At 40.6% G+C, this 21,567-nt stretch overlaps 2 protein-coding genes across 2 annotated transcripts; both read left to right on the top strand.

Annotated features, from left to right (window-relative positions):
* The first annotated feature begins 7,447 nt into the window (after positions 1–7,447).
* AFG2B (AAA ATPase AFG2B) lies at positions 7,448–14,718 on the top strand. Its single transcript, XM_009959725.2, has 8 exons — positions 7,448–8,524; positions 9,564–9,749; positions 10,369–10,527; positions 11,047–11,256; positions 11,646–11,873; positions 12,736–12,870; positions 13,535–13,660; positions 14,322–14,718. The coding sequence occupies exons 1-8, from the start codon at positions 7,448–7,450 to the stop codon at positions 14,490–14,492; spliced, it is 2,292 nt and encodes a 763-aa protein (XP_009958027.2). The 3' UTR covers positions 14,493–14,718.
* Positions 14,719–16,487: 1,769 nt separating this feature from the next.
* On the top strand, positions 16,488–21,337 carry COXFA4L3 (cytochrome c oxidase associated subunit FA4L3). The gene is made up of 5 exons (XM_086471560.1): positions 16,488–16,535; positions 16,644–16,704; positions 16,949–17,037; positions 17,793–17,853; positions 18,528–21,337. Exons 2-5 carry the CDS (start codon positions 16,663–16,665, stop codon positions 18,594–18,596), a joined length of 261 nt encoding a protein of 86 aa, XP_086327686.1. The 5' UTR covers positions 16,488–16,535; positions 16,644–16,662; the 3' UTR covers positions 18,597–21,337.
* The last annotated feature ends 230 nt before the right edge of the window (positions 21,338–21,567 follow it).

The raw sequence follows: 21,567 nt of genomic DNA, 5'->3' as shown, positions 1-21,567 counted from the left end.
AAGCCAGTCCGAGATAACAAGGCCCATATCTATACTACAGCTAGCTCTGAAGACATGCACACCTACAGCACAGCTCATCACAGACCAAAGCCCCAGGCCTGGGCTTAAATAGAGCCCTGGACTCATGGGCAGCAGTAGAGGCCCCAGTGAGACTGGTCAGGGTAATTAAGGCCTGTCCCTGCACTCTGAGACCTGACAGGTTTTAGGAACAAAAACAAAGGAAATAAAATGAAATGAAAACAAATGCACCAAAGTCTTTCTAATGTAATTAACCACTGAGCTTCCCCTCCTAAAACCAGTTTCCCATGCTAACATAACTGGGTTCATTGCTAATGCACTTATCTAATTCTACTGTCTCCAAAGAAAATGAATTTCATATTTCATAAAAATACTTCAAATAAGGACAAAAAATTGTTTCCCTTACAGCACTGAACCCAAATATAAAAACCAATTATCAGGAGGCAAAAATTTACTGACTGGTGGATGAAGCAAAGCAAGTACCTGTGAAAATGACAACCTGAGTGCAGGTGGTGCTAGCCAGGGTAATACAGGTGTTTCACACACAATTAATTACTTCAATTACCTTCTGATTCAGTACTTAGTCTTGTGCTATCACTATACAACAAATATGTGTTTGCAGATCAATGTCTTTCACTGATCTTCTATCAATAAAAATTGTAAATTACACAATCTTATCTGAAGTTTTCAAGTTAAGACTTAATGATATATACAGACCTGCTCTAAAAATCAGTCTAAATGAGAGGCTGACATGAATACTCGGTGCATGTGTGAAGAAGTGACACAGTGTTCTGAAAAAAGCAATATGACCTATCATAAAACCTGAAAAACAGAAAAAAGAAAATCTATCTGAACCAGAGGAAAGAAGAGAGAAAAAAGGACAATACATAGCTGTGGCATGGAGGAAAGGAAGTCTAAAAAAGCATTAAACATTTTTCAAGCTAAGTTCCAGGCGGGAAAACAGACCTACTGAATAACTAGCTTCATACCCAAGTCCTTTAGGTTTTGCTGCTGCTCAACCAGCTCATCCAAGCAGGTACGGCAAGAATTCCTAGACAGCTTGGGAAGAAACCTTAGATGGTTCTAGGTAGATTCCTGGAATGTAGGAATGTTCCTACAAAGCACAGAGATAATTCCTAGAAATGACTCTTCTAGAAAGACTTTATAGAAAGCACAGAGGGGATTCCAGGATGCACCTGGAAAATTTCTAGAAAGCATGGGGCACATGCCAAATCACCAGGCAAATTCCTAGGATACACTCAGGAAATCCCTAGAAAGCAGAAGAGAAAATAGAACATTCCTGGAAAGCATTGGCAGAAAACCCTACAAAGCAAGGAAGGAAAACTTCCAGAAAGCACCAGGAAAATTCCTATCAAACCTAAGGAGAATTCCTGAAAATCCTTTAAAAGCACAAGCAAAATTCCTAGCAACCACAGTGGGAATTCCTTGAAAGCATTTGGGAAAATCCCTACAAAGCTGCAAGACAATTCTATATAAACTACACACTAATCTGTATAACTGCTATGTGGGATTTTTTTAAGAGGGAAAATTTGAACAGAAAACACATACCTAACATTTTGTATGTCTGAAACCAATTATTTTTATAGAATTCTTTGCATAAATTAAGAAACAAGCATGTGATGCTTTAAGAATGTGGCTTTAAAAAGAGAAAACTGAGTGGTCAGAAATAGAGTCACAATCATAGACTCACAGAATCACAGAATGGTTTGGGTTGGAAGGGACCTTAAAGATCATCCAGCTCCAACCCCCCTGCCATGGCAAGGACACCTCCCACTAGACCAAGTTGCTCAAGGCTCCACCCAATCCAGCCTTGAACACTCCCAGGGATGGAACATCCACAGCTTCCTTAGGCAACGTGTTCCAGCGTCTCACCACCCTCAGGGTGAAGAACTTCTTCCATATAACCATGCATGACACTTTCTCTCATACCCTCCCAGTTTCCAACTATTGCAGCTTGCAGAAGTTTCTGACAACAATGCGAGTGTGGCTCTTCAGCAATCCCCTATGAGCTCTCTTCTCATGCAGACATCCTCAGTCCCGAGAACTCTCAAGAGCAGCATCCTTTTGAAGTACTTGTCCAGTCTCCTTTTGCATCTACATACAATTTTGCATCCGCAGGATCCTTCAGTGAAGTTCTACAGATCTACTGCCCACTGTCTGATGGAGTACTTATTTTTCTTTGTTTTGAACACAGGTCTGAGTAGAATCAGTTGTTCTGGCGTTGGAAGAGACCCTTAAAACAGGCATTTCCTATCCAAATTACAATTTTGCAAATATCTTCCATAGCCACCTCAAAGTTTTCTTACTGTGTTGAGAAGAGACAGCCTACTTTTGGTCATTCCTTGCACTGAAGCCACTCCATACCTTTGATCATTCCTGCTGCCTTCTCTGAAGCTCCCTCAGTTCTAACATAGATTTTGGGGGAGAGATGATCAGCAGTACACACAATATTTAACGTACAGGTGAACCACAAACTTACACAGTGGGACTGAGGTGTCTTCTGTTTTGTTCTCAGTTCCTTTTTTAGTTAATGCATTTGCTTTTTGTACATCAAACACTGAGCTGACCTTTTCATGGAATCATCTATCCTGATGCTATAAAAGTGACCCTTCCTTTTGATAGGTCTTCCCTTTGTGCATCAGTTCACACTTATGTATATTGAATGTCATCTGCCTTTTTAGTGCTAAGTCCCTCAGTCTTGTGTGGTCCTTCTGTAATTCTCCGCAGTCTGCTCTCATTCCTATATTGAATACCACACAAGGATCTCACTACTCCATACCCAAAATAAGATCTAGTGAAACACTGCACTATATATTATGTTGAAACAGATAACCAAGTGCCTTTAAGCAGTAATCAAAAGGTGCTAAAGACAGGTATTGACAAATTGATAAATTGTCTTGTTAAATTGTCTGCTGCTGTCCACTTTCCCCTGCTTGGAAAGGCTACCAGCGCAAAGAAGGTCAAGAGAATGCAACGTGCAGTTGGGCCTCAAGTCACTCCAAAGAAAATGTAGTGTCTTAACACAAAATCATTTCCTTGGCAACTTAAGCTAAGGCAACTGAGTTTCCATTGGAAGACTTCAGGTGCAGGCACACATTTTTTTCTGATGCATCTGCAGTGACTGCAATAACTTCCAGCAGAAGTGCAGCACGAATGCTATCTAAGGTGCAGTAACTTCTCCATAGCTTTCTGGCAGCAGGCAGACATTTTCCGCACTCTTTTGAGAAAGGCAGGGCCTAACCTCACATACCTTGCAATCCAAAATTCCTACTAACTGCAGCGGGACCTTTTCCCTATAAAGATACAAGACTGGATGTTCCCTAGAAAGTTAACTGAACACATTGAGGATGGCCCTCCCATGAAGACATGCAGACATACAAAAGCTCTTTCCACTCCTTTTCTAAGCATGTCTTTACAATTTATCTATGAAGTTTTGTTGTAACAGTCTGGTGTTTGAAACGTCCTATACCTAGCATAATACAGCATTTATACTGAGTAACAGAACCTCCACAAATACTAAAACCCTGCCCTAAAGTATATACTTGCCATCTACTCACTTTGAGCTATCTTTATGGGATTAATAGACAATCACAGCACATTTTCAAATCTATTTTGTTCAAATCCATCCCATTAAAGACACTGTTAATCTGACTGTTTTAAATAAAATTTCAGTTCAGAGACTAGATATAGTCAAACTTAACAAAAATATAATTAGCTTAATATCTTCTTTACTTTGTGTGCAGGGAATTATTGTAATAAGGCACAGTTATTTTTATTTTGTGAGTTATAATTGTTGGCGATTTTGGACATTATTTCATTCTACCAAAACACAATACGTATCTACAAAAGAAAAAGAGAAATATTATTCTTTCTTTTTAGAATATTACTAGAGTATTTTCCATTCTCCTTAAAAAGAAGTTAATCTGGCCCACTAAATATGAAAGCAAAAATAAAGGAACATTCTTCCCAAGAAATAAACAGCAACAAACCCAACATGAAAAAAATGAAACAGTAATGAAGCTGAAAATTATCTGAACACTCACTGTGCTGGTTTTTCAGTTTCATATTAGAAATGGAGGGAAGACAATGCTGGACAATATTTGATTTCTCCAAGAAATGATGACTACTCCCTTCAAATTTTCAGATCTGAAAGGAAAAATACAGCCATTCGTGAAGATCAGCTGCCATCTAGTGAATGGTAAGAAAACTGTTTAAAACTTTTTTTTTTTTTTTTTTGACAGTTTAAACTAGATTCTTGGTGGAATACCTTTTTGCCATTTTGTCACTGTTAATTTTGAGGTCTGTAAATTATTCAGGAGCATGGCTACTAAAAGGTATGCATTTCAAATCAGAGCAATGTCACTCAGCAATGTTTTCTACTAAAATATATAAACGAGGTCTTGATCCCACGGTTTGCTCCAAAAAAGCCAATTTTGTGCACTTTCAAAAAGACATATTAGTGTCTTTTGGGCTCCGTTACACTAAAAAGAACTGAACTATCAGTGTCTTAAAGTAAAATATTCAGTATTACAACAATATACTACAGTTCAAAATCGAACAAATTTAAGTTAAAATTCACTGACTAAGATGTGCCTATCAAGCAACAATATCACTGTTTTTATGTTGGACACCCAGTGTGTTATTGTTACATGTATGTTTTACGCTTACTAACTAATTTATAGATAACTCGAACAAACCCAAAAATATCAGCACCGTGTATAAACACTGCCAAATTAACCATTCTTATATAAGACCACTGTGTTTCACAAATTAGTACTTTATTCCCATTTCAGATTTTTGTGAAACAAAAACTATTATGTTCATATTTCAGAAATTATTACTGGTAGATACCTGCCAAGCAGACTTTGTCTTGTTTTTCCCCTAAACCATTGCCTGCATTTGTACAATCAATGCGATGACACAAGCTGGAACTGCCACCAAAGCGGTCACAGACCTCCCTCTTCTTCCAGCTGCCCATTTCAAGCCATTTTTTGCACTGACACAAGCATTTACATGGCAGTTCAATGCACAAAATCCAGATTTAGTGCCAGTTAACTAACTCATCAAGGGAAAAAAAATAGTACTACACCAAAAAAACTCATCATCTTCACCATACTGATGCTTTTCTTATTAAAAGGAAGGACAGGAATTATATAATGAAGCTGATAAAGGGTGGAACCCCCTTTTTTACTGTCTAAACTGATCATGGAACTACGACAAACAGAAGGCGGGAAGGAAAAGACACTGTCGCTGTGCTACTTATCCAGTGTATGCAAATCTATGTCAAAGTAAATTTTGAATTGGAAAAATAGATGGATTTGTGCAAAGCACCACTTCCAGGCATTTGTCACTAAAAACATCAGCAAGACCTAAACTTGTCCTCCCTAAAGGCAACAGAAGCTCAAATCAGTAATTCTAACAACTATTATTAGGAATTCTTTGTCACTCAAGATTAGATTTGCAGGTGTTTTCCTTCTCATAAGAAATCAGATTTTCCAGATGTTACAATAAGTCTATTACAAAGAGCACTGATATGTGAATATAAACCACAGAGCTCATTTCAAATATGCACTTTTCCATACTTTTCTTTCCTAAACAAAACTTTTTAAAACCAAGTAGAGGGTCTACCACTTAGAGTTTGGAACTCTGAAACACAAATCTGCCATTTTAAACAGAGTATGTTTTTTGTTTAATCGAGTACGTACTCGAGGGCACTCATGTTTATGAGAATGTTTGACGGAAAGAAATAAAACAAGAGAATGTGTTTATAAGACATTGGCTTGAAAATACATTCTCCATTTTGGAATGAAACCTTCTTATAATCTTTTGCCTGCACATTCTCTGGATGGACATTAGTCTGTCCCACACTAAATAACTAACAAGTCTGCATATTCCATATCAGTATTTGTATACATATGCAGTACAAAAACGTGCTATGAAAAGAAACGTTAAGTAGCTATCCAGGAGAAAAGGAACAGAAAATAAACACTGAAAGGAGAAAATTTGGTCATGAATTGAAAGGAAATAGAACATAGGCCCTTTTGCACATAACTAGGCATCAAGAGAAGGCTTGCTGCTTCTCACACTGCTCAGCCCTACACCTTTCTTCTGAGTTCCTACTCAGCTTTTAAAATTAGCTGAACTGGCTCTGTTAAAAGTGCTTGCTTTTATTCATATGGCTTACTAAACTATGTTGTGTACAGCCCTTGGTTCAGTAAGGACTGTGATTAAGCACGACAACATCAAAAAGATTTCCTTATGCTTTCCCTCCAGAGGCCTTCAAAATACATGCTGGACAGTTTGTAGTCATGCTGTAAACCAACCCTCGCCGCGTTTTTGGTGAACCTAATTATGTCTGACTGGTGTCGTGTATTTGAGATCCCAATTCTTGTACATATGTCATCTCAAATGAAGCCTGCACGTGTTCAGTACACACACACCTTTACTTGCAGTGAAGCTACTTGCAAGAATAAAATTATGCACATGCTGAATTTCATAAGTTGCTATTTTATCTTGTGTCCCCCAATGCTAACAGATCTAGAAGGTTTTTACATAAGTACTGCGCAATTCACGGCACAATTCAAGAAAGCGGTGGGCCAAAAAGTTATACAATTAGTTTTTCCTAAATGCCGACTAAGCATTTGTCATAATACTACAGTTTTACCAATTGTTGAGTATCTTGTCCTAATTGTACCAGCTTCTCAAGTCCACTGTGTAGCTCCCTACTTGCTTCTCTTAACCAGCACCTAGCTGCCTCAGCCCCCACTGGGGGTGAAAAAGGTGCTGCCCCGAGTCAGGGGGAGCACCGGCCGCGGACACGGGAAAGGGGAAGCCCAGCTTTTGGGAAGATGCTTAGAAAGCGGCAGCCCGACAAACGGGAGGCGCTGCGGAGACGAAAGGCGGGAGAGGAAATGAGGGCGGCGAGCGAGCCCCGCTCTGTGGAGAACACGCCGGGTGGCAAAGCGGAGGGGGCGCCAACCCACTTCGTCTGTGGGTGAGGGAGGGCTGGCAGCCGGGCAGCCCTCACCTGGACAGAGCGCTCCACGCACCTCCAGCACTCGGCCGCCGCCCACAGACGAGCACCCCCAGCACCCGCCCAGGCGGGAGCGTGAGGGAAGGCCGCCTCCCGCCCCGCCCCGCCCCGCCCCACCGAGCGCGCGTGCTCCGCTGTGGCGCATGCGCGGGAGGTGCCGCGGCTGCCCGGTAGCGCGGCGGGGTGGTTGCGCGGGAGCTGCCCGGGCCCGCCCGGTTCGCCGCGGGGGTGGGCGCGGCGGGCGGCCGCGGGAGGCCTGGCAGGCCCGGCGCTGGCGGGCGAGGCGAGGCAGGGTGAGTAAGGAGCTGGACGGGGCCGCGCAGAGGAAGGGGGCTGTTGTCCTGTCTCGCGGAGGGAGCGGTGCGCAAGCCCGCGATGGAGGCGGGAGCCTTAAAGCTGCTCCCTCTGGACCCGGGCGATGAAGGCACCCAGAGGTGCAGGGTAGGACCTGCCACCCTCGCCTTCCTGGGAGCCAGGGTCGGAGCCCCGCTGAGGATCTCTCTGCCTACCGGCCGCTGTCTGTGCACGGCGTGGCCCAGGCACGATTTGGCGGACGGGTACGTGCAGGTTGATCTGACCTGCAGAACCGCAGGTGTCACTGCAAGGGACCTGAAAGGCCTCACGCTGAATGTCGGCCAGCTGAAGCTTCTGGCGTGTCGCCAGTTAAAAAAGGTGACTGTGAAAGTGGTCCTTAAGAGTGCTGCATTGAAAAAGTCGACTCCCAGAGCAGTGTTGCAGGAGACAATCAGAGAACTGCTAAGAAACGTTTATGTTTCACTTCACTATGTTGTTACTGTTGCCCCAAATCTCGAAAATCCTGTGAGGTATATTGAAATACTGTCCGTAGACTCTTTGGTGGATGAAGCTGGACTGATAACCCCCCAAACAAGCATAAAAATTAAGGAGGTGGTCACTTTTGAATGGTACAGACATTTATCAGAAGAAATTGCAAAAACTGCAGTTGCCGGACTAGATGACGTGGGGAAGACTTTGAAAGAAGTGGTTGATCTGCCTTTCCGCTTTCCAAAAACTTTCAGGAAGCTAGGGCTTTCTGTCCCTAACGGAGTGCTCTTAATAGGGCCCCCCGGTGTAGGGAAAACTCTTACGGTGAAGGCAGTAGCGAAAGAAGTGGGTGCGTATCTGATTTGCATCAGCGGCCCAGCACTTTATGGTTCGAGACCTGGAGAAGGGGAAGAGAATTTGAGAAGAGCCTTTGAAAAGGGCAGAGAAATGTCACATGAAGGCCCAACCATTCTCTTCATTGACGAAGTTGACTCTTTATGCCCGAAGCGAGGAAGTTCAAGCAATGCTCCTGAAGATCGTATTGTTGCTCAGTTGCTAACACTACTGGACGGTGTAGGTAGTGAGAGTAAGATGGTCATTATAGCAGCCACAAACAGGCCTGATGCCTTAGACCCTGCACTGAGGAGACCTGGCAGATTTGACAGAGAGGTAAGCAAACCCTCTTATTCGTACACTTTTTTTTCTTTCCTTTTTGAGGTGGTGCAGGGGGCAGTTAATTTTTTTTTTTTTTTTAACGTCTACTAGTCATGTTTCTTAGTGATATTCTACCGACTTGGGACTTGTGTCCTGTTTCTTTAGTTGGCTGCAGTTTCAGTAAGGTAAGGAGCACATTTTACTTAGGAAACTAAGAGCTGGAAATACTTGAAAATGGACAAGGGGAGTCTTTATGCTATGTCATAAAGACGTGGACCTGTTCTTGAGGGTTTTCTTTTGCTTACAGATGCTTAGCAATACAGCCTTAGATTTTTCTCACTTAAATCTCAGATTGAAGATTTATGCATCTCTCCTCTGACAGAGAACCAGTAACCTATTGCATCAGAAATTCTATTCAGAGTTCAGTAACGGAGGCTCGGTCTACTCTGGAAAACTTCTGCCAGCCTAATGGTCGGAAGCAGAACAAACACATGCAGTTACGCAGTGTGCGATGGTTTTGCCTGTATTGCTTGCTTTGCTGGCTAAATGAGCTCGAGGGTCATCCAGTTTTGTCAAGTTCCTTGATGCTTTCACAAACATAATTTGCATTATTTTCCAGGATTTGTAGTTTGTTGAGATATATTTTATGGTGGTGTTTTACCAGGTTTTTAATAATGCATTAATATTTAGCTAACTGATATTTTTTTTCTTTCAGATGAATCTTATTCAGTCCTTGTGATACAAGGAAATTATTATTTCAGTGTTGTCTTACACTGAAATTACTTAAATTTCACCAGCTGACAGTGTCTTATGAACAGCTGTTTGCACAAACACTGTTCACTTGGAAAGTACCTGTAAATGAAGGGTGTTTTAAATATTTGTCATTTGTATAGTGCTGGTAATGAGTTTCTTGTAAAATTCTTTAGTTGCAGTATAAGTATGTATAAATCTTCAGTAAGCAGTATAAAGCAGAGAGAAAGTTGCTTGTGTAGGTCTATAAAATGAGTACAGCAAAATATCTACTTAAAATTTTTGTTTATTCTGTTTGGTTTAGGTCATTATTGGGACCCCAACACTTACGCAAAGAAGATCCATCCTGCAGTTGCTCACATCTAGTATGCCAGTTTCTACAGACGTTGATTTGGTTAAACTGGCAGAAATGACAACGGGGTATGTTGGAGCTGACCTTACAGCACTCTGCAGAGAAGCTGCTATGCAGGCTGTGTTCCACAGCTCTTTGGTATGGTTGCAGATGACTCAAGAAGAATGTCGTCAATATATGTACCGCCCTTTCCCCATTAATACTTGGCTTTACTTGAAAAGCTCAACAAGTTGAAGAACTCGGAAATTCAAATACTGAAAAACACCAAGTGTGTTATAAACATAAATACGCTGTTTCACTAGTCTGTTCAGTTCTCACCTGAAAAGACTGTTTTATGCTTTCTAGGTGAAAAGCTTTGCTGAAAGTTTTTAGCTTCATCTTTTTGGGATTGTGCAAAGCCAAGATTTTAGTCTTTTTTGGCAAACTAAACTATAATGTCCACCAAAGCTCTTTTGAAGCTTTTGGTGCTTTAGAATTCCACTTCTTAGTAATAACTGCACATTAAAGTTTACACTGACACATAAACACATAACTGCTAGTGATAATAACTATTATCATTTGGGTTCTGGGGCTGGATATAACATTGTAGACACAAGATATACAACTTTGTGTCTGCAGTGCTTAAGCTTGTTAGGGCAAGTATTTGCTTCTTTTTTGGTTGCATTTGGCCTTTTGTGCAGTGTTGGGCATACTAATGCAGCATTACAAGTTATTACAAAGAAATATCTTTAATAATGCTTTATCTGAGTTTCTTCAGGATTCAACTGAAACGGTGATTAACATGGCAGATTTCCAAGAAGGTTTTAAAAAAATTCAACCATCCTCTTTTCGAAGTGCAATTGGACTAACAGAGTGTAAACCTGTCACTTGGGAGCAAGTTGGTGGTCTTGAAGATGTGAAATTAAAGTTAAAACAGGTAACGTATAAAACAAATTCAGATAAACAGCTAGTTTCTAATAACCGTGTCCTCCGATGTACTCTGTATGCTACACTATGGAAATGAATTCTCTTGCAAATTGCCTGATTATAAATTGTATTTTAAAAACCTTTTATACTACATTAAGTTATTACAGTGTTTGAGCTGGAAATCTTCCGGTCACAAGATACCACCACCAAGCATAATATCGTGGGAAAATAGGCATGGTTTTAGTAGACAAAAAAGACTTTTAACTTGTTGCCAGGTAACGTGTCCATTCCTGAGTTTGCAGCCAGAGATGGCTCTTGCGTCTCATCTCCCAAGGATTGCCTTTTGTTCTGTTTGAGAGAGAGAGGAAACTTTGAGGAGGGGACATTAGATGAAGGAAGATCAAATTGGCATTCTCTGACTTCAAATTAATGTTTGTACCGAGGAAATAATGTGTTCAGCAATTTTATTGATTCCTATGAACTCTAGTTTTGTTACTAAGGATTTCATCCCTTTTTTATGTATTGGCAGAGTATTGAGTGGCCTATGAAATTTCCTGAGGCGTTTGCTAGGATGGGCCTGTCTCATCCAAAGGGCATTCTTCTCTATGGGCCGTCAGGGTGTGCCAAAACCACACTGGTGAAAGCTGTGGCCACAAGTTGTCACTGTTCCTTTCTCTCTGTAAGCGGTGCTGACCTTTTCTCACCTTACGTTGGCGATTCAGAGAAGATTTTAACTCAGGTACAGTTTTTAATTTGTGTCTAGAGTTTATTTTTGCTTGATTTTTGTGAAGTATTAGTTAGGCCTAAATTTTGTTATTGAAAAGATGACAGTTAAAGCTCTCATCTGCTTATTAAATAGAAATGGCTTACAGATTCATATTTATATAAACTGAGAACATAGCCCTAAAATTATACTAGCTTTAAACCTTGAAAGTATTTCTACTCTTTTCAGTTCATTTAAGAATTTAAGTAAGATGCAGAATTTGCCTATAGCAGATGTAAGCTAGAACCGCTCTTGTGAATCTTAAAGTTAAGCAAGTAAAATAGAGTATATGTAAAGTGTAAGTATCACCTTACCTGATAGAATGTATGCATTAACGTTTTACTTTATTAATATTTTAAAAAAAGGTTTTTCGCCAAGCAAGAGCAAATACCCCAGCAATAGTATTCCTAGATGAGATTGATTCTATCCTGGGATCTCGGTCACGCTGCAAAACTGGCCGTGGTGTCTCAGAGCGGGTTCTCTCTGTTCTTCTCAATGAGTTGGATGGTATTGGGCTGAAGGTCACGGAAAGAAGAGGAAGCAAACTACAGCTTGAGGGTCAATGTCAAGAACAAAGTGACAAGGCAAGAAAGGTATTTATGTTCCCTTTTCTGTATAGGAAGGATGATAAATGCTGTCCAGTTGTTCCAAAAAAATTTTGGTGTTGGCATTCACAGTTTTTAAATTTAAAATCCTCAAGCTCTAAAATGTGCAAGATTCTTTTCTGCTCCGTCATAGTTTCTAGTTTTCAGAAAATACTGCGTATAGGCTGCGAACTGGCTTAACACACGCTGTTCCTCAGTGAGGCTTTGTTTGAACAAAATATCCACCCGGGCTAATGAGCATTACTATTTGGTGTTTGTCTTCTGTCACAAAAATCCTCTTGCTTGGCACTAAGGTAATTTTTTAGACTAATTGTGCTATTTTTACTATTATACAGGTTCCTTCCTGAACTTACTTTTGTAAGTGTTTCCCCCACTTCATTCACGGTGCTTTCTCATAGTACGTGCTACAAAACCAGTACCGTTACTATCGGTTACTTATTTAAACAGAAAGTTGCAGATGGACTTTTCAGTGAATTGTTCACAACATTTAATATCTAGCTTTTCTGTAGTTAAATTTTTGCCTTCATATTATGATACTCTCTGGGGGAAAATTGAAGAAAACAGTTTCAGAGTTGTAGGATACTGAATTTTTGCATATAAAAGGTGTTTGTTACAGTGTGGTCAAAGAAGAGTCTGTACTTATTGTCAAGTTAGATACTAACTATAGTTCTTCCTTGTTAGCTAATCTGGCCTTGCACCAAGGCATTTTTTACCTCAAGAAATGTAAAATATTAATATTGGAAGGAAAACAACTTCATGTAAAGTTTCCTACCAGTAGTTAACTAGCATCTTTAGATAATATGTATCTTAACCATGTTGCACTGATTTGTTTATATCATCTCTTCCTCAGCTAGAGTTTCAGGAAACTTTGAACAAAGATTTCATGGTAGTTGCTGCAACAAATAGACCAGATATGTTGGATGATGCCTTATTGCGCCCTGGAAGGCTAGACAAGGTGATCTATGTTCCACCTCCAGATCTGAAGGTGATGTATTACAAATCCATACGTGGTTTTAAATGGAGAGATGCTAATTGCCAGCGTACTTTACTTTAAGAGCAAAGGGAGCACATTCTTGTAATACATTTAACAGTTGATGGATGATTCACTGAAGGTCAGTTATGGAACTCAAGGTAAAATGAAGAAGTTTAAAAAGGAATAACTACATTTGTAATTTCAGCACCAGTAACATTTAACTGGTGTATGTAGTTATACTATTGCATCTAGAAAATAGACAAAATCTGGACTAATTCTGTATTTACAAAGTCAAGCTGTAGTTTAGGAAGTGCCATAACAAGTTGTCTGTCCTTGCTTCAAATCATTCTCTTGCCCTGTTCCCAAGGGTGGTGTAGCTACTTGTGAGCTTCCAAAAAAAGACTTGACTCAGAGCAGGCCAAATATGGATTTTTCAGTCTAAAATAACTGTGTTTGTGTTTTCATGAAGTAACGAGTAACTGTGAATAACAGACTTTAATATATGAGATATAATACTTACTCTCATGGTTATGGTTATCTCTACTAAAAACATGTAGTTTTGGTACTCTTCTGGATTTTCCTTAGTTCTAATTTCAAATTTGGCACTGCTTTGGAGAGGGATTCATTATTGATTTGTTTGGTTTTGTTTTCTTGTATAATATGGGCCAACTTACAGGGAAGGCTTTCCATTTTGAAAATCTGCACAGAAAAAATTCCATTGGATGCTGATGTGTCACTACAAGATGTGGCCGTCCTAACAGACCTCTTCTCTGGAGCTGATATTGAAAATCTGTGCAAGGAGGTAAGAAATATTCGTGGTTAATCTGTGAAATAAACTGCAAATTAAACCTTGCCGTGAAGAAAGAGCGCTAACCCATAGATGTCACCAAGACATCTGTAGTGTGGGTTCTTTCACAGTTTGTAATGAAAATGTAAGGAAAGTGAGTAAAACAGGAGAACTGAACAAGGGTTAATTCTTTAAATAAAAAAGCTAGATAAGAATAAAGACTTCTGTGATGATTTACTAGAAGTTAAGGAACTGTACTACCCCTTGTTTGACATGGCCCTTCCTAATCCAAGCTCACATCTAGATGAATTGTATTCTGTGTACTGTGAGCAACTGCAGCGTTTTTAGCTGAAATTAGCATGTTCTGTCAAGGCTAGAGAGAAAAAAAATTGAGAAGGTAAATCCATAAAAGAAAGAAGACTAAGAAGAAAACCCAAACATGTAAGTGGTCAAGGATATATTGTCAAATCCGGACAAAAAAGTGAATGAAGAAGTTAGAGTAATCTTACTTGATGTTCATCTATTGTTAGATAACCGTAACTTACACAATGCCATTTTCAGGTGCTTCACCTAGAATTTTGTTTCATGTAAAATATTTTCAAATACTTTCAATAACTTCTGTGCAACTTAAAACATGATAAGCACTTCAAGTTGGTTTTTTTCTTTTCTTTTAAAGGCTGCTTTGTTGGCATTGCAAGAGAATGGACTTGAAGCAACTGCCGTAAAACATGAACATTTTGTAAAATCATTGAGGACTGTAAAACCATCCTTAAACACAGAAGACGTAGATTTTTATGAAAAATTGTATAATCAAGAATTGGCCTCGAATCAAAAAGGAGTGACTTAGGTATTTTTAAATACATTACAAAGATTTTGCAATGGCTTACATGTTTTCTGCTTTTTAACACTGTGCCTACTGTAGTTTTCAGTGTGTATGAAATACAGTAACGTTTCAGTTGTGAACAATCTGTCGTTTCAATAATGGAGAATAAATTAAAATCTTGTTTGCTTTGGCTAGGTTTGCATCTGATGAAATAAGCAATTGAGACACTTGGATAAAGCACTGTGGAACAGCTTAGTGTTACTGTGCGTTTCCTACTTTTCAGTACAAACACTGATGTAATAAGAATATTTAATTTAAAATGTGTGATGTCTCTAAAGGACGGTGAATGTTTGAAAAATAGAAAAGCTTTCCGAAAGTTAAATAGGAGGAAGCAAGTCCTGTACTGTATAAAACGTGTTTTATGCGTACGTAGGTACAGGCTTGCTTTCTTACAAGCAGTTTTTTCTTAAAAAATACAGTGGCAGTGAATTTTCTTACAAAATACAGTGTGAGTTTGGGCATCTGTGGTTTTTGGAATTTTAGATCAGTTACTGCTTACTGTACAAATGTTTGCATTGAGTAAGCAGATACTAAAGAAGTTTGTAATCAGTGCAAACTATAATAATTTCTTCTTTAGAGAAGGGAATTTGCTTTATAACAGTTTCTGCAGAATTCTTTTCCCCACCCAACTGTTCTTTGTCAATATATTTTTGTAGGTAGTCTTCTGAAATACACAGATATATCAAAGGAAATTGTTATTACATGTACGTAAGTGTGCATTTTAACTCAACTAGGGTAGGAAGTTTTTAATTATTTTTTCCTTTTCCCCATGAAAATGCTTGTGAACAAAATACTCCACTGTCAAAGATAGTTTCTTATTTCAGCTGAGGTTCTTAAGTTACAAACCTTTCAAATACAAAGAAATACAAAGCACGTATTTCTTTCTCGTAACAGGGGCACGAGGGACTGCACTGCAGTTTACAGTGAAATGGGTCACAACAGGCAGTTTCAAGGCAGTTACCGACTGTGGAGGGCAAAAGGGAGTAGTAGAAGCTGTTGCAGCTTAGGAAAGGGTCCACATATAAGCAGCTGCCCTACAGCTTGGTGGCTTTGATCAGCATTTGCTAGGAAGGAAGGACTATCCTGCGTTATTGCTGGCAGCAAGTAGGCCTGTGCCAGTGAACAACCCAAAGGTTTCTCAGCAGCAGTGCTGGGAGATGAAGTATGAAAACCTTCAAGGTAACTCTGTTTTGCTTTCCAGGGTTGGAGAGCGCTGCTTTGTAGAGTTGCCAGACCTGAAGGCTGTTGGGACAGCACAATGCTGTCAGCGCCTTCGTGTCAACGATGCTGCTTACCTTCCCTACTCTCTCCCTAGGACTGACAGACCTCCCTGGCGTGTCCCCCCATGCCTCAGGGAGCCAGCAGGGCATGCCGTACAGGCGACCTCTCCCTCCTCTCGCTGCTTTCCAGCGGGCAGGAGGGAAAGGGAGGAACGCGTGTACTGCTGGCACGACGCACCCCCAGCCTGCCCCTGGTCGTTCTTTTCAGCCAGGGACACGGGGAAGGCGTAGGAGCTGCGACAACGCAGTGAGCGATGGGAACCCGAGCCGGGGTTGAGCTTTTGTGGCGGCAAACGGTGACGGGCGGGGGGGGGTCCTGTTTCGGCCACTCCGCGCCTTGCTGAGGAGGCGGGCCAGGCCCTGGCCGGTGCGCTCCCCAGACGCGCCCTTCAGGAGGAGGGGGCGCGCCAAAAGGCCAAGGACAAACGGACACGCGAGGCTCCAGCGCCGCCGGGCTCCTCCGCGCCCTCCCCTGCGCCTGCCGCCGCGGGCCGCAGGGCGGCGCTGATGGCCCGCGGGCGGCTCCCCGCGCCGGCCGCTGGGGGGCGCCCTCCCTCCCTGCCTGCCGCCGCGGGGCGCGGGCTGAGGGGCGCCGCGGGGCGGGCGGAGGTGCCGCTTACGTGCCTCGGGGCGCAGCCGGCGGCACTGGGCGTATATAAGGCGGGGAGGGCGGCCCGGCGGTGCTGGTGCCCTTCGGCAGCGGGACGGTCCCACTCCGCTCCGCCAGGTAACGCAGGCGTCGTGCCCGCTCCCCTGGGGCCGGCGGCAAGAGCCCGGCTGCCGCAGCCGGGGGGTCCCGGCGCGGGGTGCGGTAACGGGGAACCGTCTGTTCCAGGTCCGCAGCCGCAGCGAGGATGAACGCGAGCTTCTTCCAGCTACTGAGAGCAAAAAAAGAAGTAAGTTTGTCAGAGCCGCCGGCTCCGTGGGACCCCCGCGGCGGGGGGTGCCGGCTGGCTCCGGCAGGTGCGCAGGGGTTGCCCTTTAGCAGCGGCCCCCGGCAGAGGACGCGGGGATGGCGGGGGGCGGCGTGCGCGGTCAGCCGTGCGCGGCAGGTGATGCTGCGGGACGGGCCGCCGCACCTTCCCTCCGAGCGCCCGCGGCGCTCGTTGCTCAGCGCCTCTCCCGATTTGTCTCTTGCAGCTCATTCCCCTGGTCGGCGTGGTGTCCTTCGCAGCCGTCGGGGCGCTCTCTTTTTCTGTCTATTCCCTCTTCAGCAAGTCCGATGTGATGTAAGCGAAGCCCGCGTTGCTTGGAGTTTACCGGCCGCGTTTTGTTAACAGAGATACTTGACTACCGTCTTTTGCACCAAAAAAGAAAAAAAAAAGTTTCAAACTACTAGTAACAACTAAGATAGATGCAGATTGTAAATACTGACACAATTAATTAATCTGGAGTGCAGTCCAGATTATTTCCTAACTTTCAGTTGAATGGTATTTTTTCTTTCCATTAGATGTAATAGGTTTTAAATGTTCTTATGGAGGATTTCAAATAACCAGGTAGATGACACGCAGATATATTGCAACCAGGTTATTGACTTGTATATAAAGAACAGCATTTGATAATACAAACTTACAGTAAGTTAATATTTTAATTGTTTGGGTAATAGTTGAAGTGAAGTCCTATACTCTTTGAGCTTTTGGGAACTTTTATATTTACTTTAAAGTGATTGGAATAGGCATTCTAGCTGTCAGGGTAAGAATCCCCTTAGTTTTCCCTCTGTGTCTTTATTTTGATTTTTCAGCTTGCTTCCCATATGATAACGCATTGTACTTGAACAGTGTTGGCTTGTTTGGTGCTTTGGAAGCTGCAAAAAAGGCAAGCCATCATTGGCTCCTACCCAAAATTTAAAACATAAATATCCAAACCTGTAAACTTGTGTTTCAGGGAACTATTTACACGAATATAAGACTGCTCATATAAGAAAAACATATGCAAGGTCGCACTCTAAAACATAGTACCTGTTTTGCTTTATCTTCTCTTCAAGCGTTAACAAGAGTGGCAATCCAGAGCCATGGGAAACGGTTGATCCTACCAAGCCTCAGAAGGTAATTTGTACAAATAATATAGTCAGTTCAAGTAGAACATATTGCCAACACAATTAGTAACTTTATTTAAGTGTGTGAAAACTAGCAAAGTATTAATGAGGAAACAAATGTGAAGCTGACATGTCTATTTAAAAGTGGAACTAACTCCTTAATTCATTACGTAAAGTATCTTCCCTGTATTACTCAGTGATGGGGATTCAGCTATTACATTCTAGGTCTGATCCTGAATTGATGGTGTACTTCTGGTTGGTGGTTTCCCTCCCTTCTCCCCCAACATCCATTTACTCAATTCCATTGATGGAATGGAAATTTGGAGTACAGAGGAAATGCTGTTTACCCTTGCCTTGTTCCTGAATTACAAAATTGACTTAAGAATGTTTTTGAGTACTGCAGCCTGAGGGAAAAAAATCATAGTTTAGTAGAGCATCTAGGATAAGGAAACGTAAAATTATTTGGTATTATGACTCATTTAATACCCAAGTGATTTTGTTCAACAAATTATTAGATATGTCATCAGGTGCTGTTTTTGCTTACTTCTGAAAGGAAAATGTAAAGCTGCTAGAAATACTTCTTTGCCTATAAGCTAATATATGATATGGGGGAGTGGGAGTCAAGTTAAGTGCTCACTGGGATTTTGCTAATTTCTTTCACATTTTCCTTTGAATTTCTTCCAGCTATTAACAATCCATCAGAAATGGAAACCAATAGAAGAGCTGGAAAATGTCAGAAATCTTACGAAGTGACAAGTTTCTGTTCCCTCAAAAAGGTACCCTATGAATCTAGTGGAATCACTTCTGCACAAACTTGACTACTGAAATCAGTGTGCGGAAATGCTTCTGCTACATTTTTAGGGTCTCCCTACATTTTTTTGGACTCTGAATGAGGAGTTTCATGTTGCTTTAGAAGTTGGCATACAATATCCACATAGTCCAAAAATGTCTCGAATACTCATTTTCAGTAGGCATTTGATGTCAAATGTTGAATATTCAGATGATAATTATAGATGGAAAAAGCCTTCACACTTTTTGTAGAATTTTGTTTCTCTCACAAATACATTAATTTTGTAATTTTAATAAAATATATTTTAAATTTTTACAATATTCCATGTAAATTCCATAAATGGCAATTAGCCAAAAGCCCTTCTAAATTGTGATTCCTGGTCTGTTCCCTCTCTATACTGTATTTCAGTGCTGTATACAGACCAAATAATGATCATAGCCAGTGGATGTCTTTGTATGGCAACATACGTGGTCAGAAAGTGTACTTGCATTGTTTTCTGCTTTAGATGTGATAACAATTTAAGCCAAAACTAACATTCTACTGCTAATACTAAAACTTACACATGCGCTCACCTTAACCCACTGAGGAGTCTGATAGGTAATTTAAGGGGTATATTTGAGACTGCAGGATTAGCACATAAGAATTAAGCATGGCTAAAAGGGAATGGGAAATAAAATAATCTGTTGTCTTTAAATATTGTTTGTGTTTAAATTTAGAGAAAGTTACTAGAATTAGGAAACTTGCATTATCCAAAACTAACTATATAATGTTAATTTCCTCCTTTTTGTGCAAGGTAGTTCCTGTGCAAGCTCAAATGTACTGTGCAGTTAATATTTTTAAATGTTTCTAGATACACACTATTAGAGACATCTGCTTTAACAAAGAGAAAACAGGTTAAAACTAGGAGTGATTCTGTGAAGAGACAGTTCCTCTTTAAGCAGCTGTGCGTTTTCTTATGGGTTGGCCAGGGAAAGAGTGTAATGGGCAGAGACCCCCAGTAAATTGATGAGGCAATATATGCATCCAATGGTAGAACAGTCCTTTTGTGGATATTTTCTGTATTTGTCCCCTTGCAAGCAGTTTCACAATGTATTATACAGTTTATTTTACAATGGACTTTCAGAATGCATGTTAGTTTCTGTGAGGAAGAAAGCAAAAGTGAAACAACTGCTAATTAGAAAAAGTCCCCCTAAGTGAGTAATAGTGAAGTGCTGTAGGTTACTCTGTTGCAGCAAAGATAAAACTTAAGCTAGTAAAGCTGTCTCCCAAATTTTGCCTGGCTTCAGAACCTTTATGTTTTCTTCAGATTCATTGATGCTGAGGGAAAAAAAAAAAAAGTTAAAATGTTATTTTGTTCCATACTTGTGTGCAGATGCAGTGTAAATACTTGTTTATGAAGTAAGGATGACTCAGCAGCATTTATGTTTAAGAGTGAGAACTACTACAAGATTTCAGAATACGTTCTTAGCTTTCATTTTAAGGAATGACATTACGAGATAATTGGATAGCATATAACCACAAAAATCCAGTGGTCTGAGGAATACAAGTTTTAAGTATTATAGAGAAATCATTTAAAATATTTTCTGTAAGTTATTCTGTATTCCAATGTTTTTACTGGACTGTATCAAAACAAAAAGTGCTGTGCCCTGAGTTGATGCGTGAATTAAATGAGTTTGTTTGTAAGTAAATCACTTGTATGGACTGTAAATACTATGACCTAAGTATCCGTCAACATGAGGGAAGTAAGCGCAAGTCATTTTTACATAACTTCTGTAGTTAACTGTTTTTCAGTGGTGTCTTCCAGTAGCATGTTAAGCAGTGTGACTGCTATCAGTCACAGGTTATTGCTTCTCTCATCCTGTCCTGAAACATAATAGCTGAGGTAATTGAATGTTTTGCTTCATTAGCTGCTCTTTGTTTTTAATACAGATTGGTGGGGAGGGTTTTCACATAGTGTGAGAAATCAAAGTATTCTTCTGGACTTCAAAAAGATTATGAGTATTATTAAAGTTCTTGGGACACTATTGTGTGTTTTCAGACTGTCCCTAAAAATATTCTCTCTTGCATAAGTGAGGGCTTTTTTTTGTGAGTACACCAAGAGCAATTACTGTATCTCCCCTGCTCCCCCCACAACTACTCAACAGAAATCTATAAAGCAATATACAAATTATTCTTTGTTCTACAAACATCAGAGTTCAGACTGTAAAGATTTAATTGGCTGAAATTTATGAACTTGCTTTTATGAGAACAATAAGACTTCCATGTCCTGTGTTATGCAGACCCATGACTTTCTATTCCATGGACAACTTGGAGGCCATTGAAATAATTTAGCAACTTTCTTCCTCCTCTCCATTCTGTTTTCTCCATTTTGTCTCCTACTCCATTCTGTTCTTGGGTTTGGTTTTAGTTTCCTGTGTTTTTTTTAAACAATCACTATCTTTGCTCACCCTGTGTAGTACATTTCGATGGAACTATGTCACTTCCAACTTTCATATTAATTACAGAGTTTAATTAAAATGCTCACTGTCTTACTAGATTTTTCAAGCTAGATTAGAAACCATTAGAAATGTTTTTTGATGGTTCTAATCACCATTGGAAATGCATCATTAGAATCTGTGGTCATGCTTTTCTAACTGCATGTTGTTGTTAAGTGATCTATTTGGAAATAACTTGCTGGAGGAATAAAAGGTTGCTTTCTGCAGTATACATGCAATTTTAATTAATTACTAACTTACAATAGTATTTAAAGGCCTTAAGCACAGGCCTTGTATCATTGTGGTTATCCAAGAGCTGTGTTGAGTTTCTCATACGGTTTTATTTGCATATGACAGCCCCGGTGTCAGCTTTTCTCTGTCTAATGTCCCTTACCTTCTGCATTTCTCTACTGCAAGATGCTATTAGTATAGCATTATACTGTCTAGTTACTTCATTCAC

This window comes from Leptosomus discolor, chromosome 11 (genome assembly GCF_034619465.1).
Source record: "Leptosomus discolor isolate bLepDis1 chromosome 11, bLepDis1.hap2, whole genome shotgun sequence".
NCBI lineage: Eukaryota > Metazoa > Chordata > Aves > Leptosomiformes > Leptosomidae > Leptosomus > Leptosomus discolor.
The sequence above is the reverse complement of the archived record's forward strand: the minus strand, read 5'-3'. Positions and strand labels throughout refer to the sequence as shown.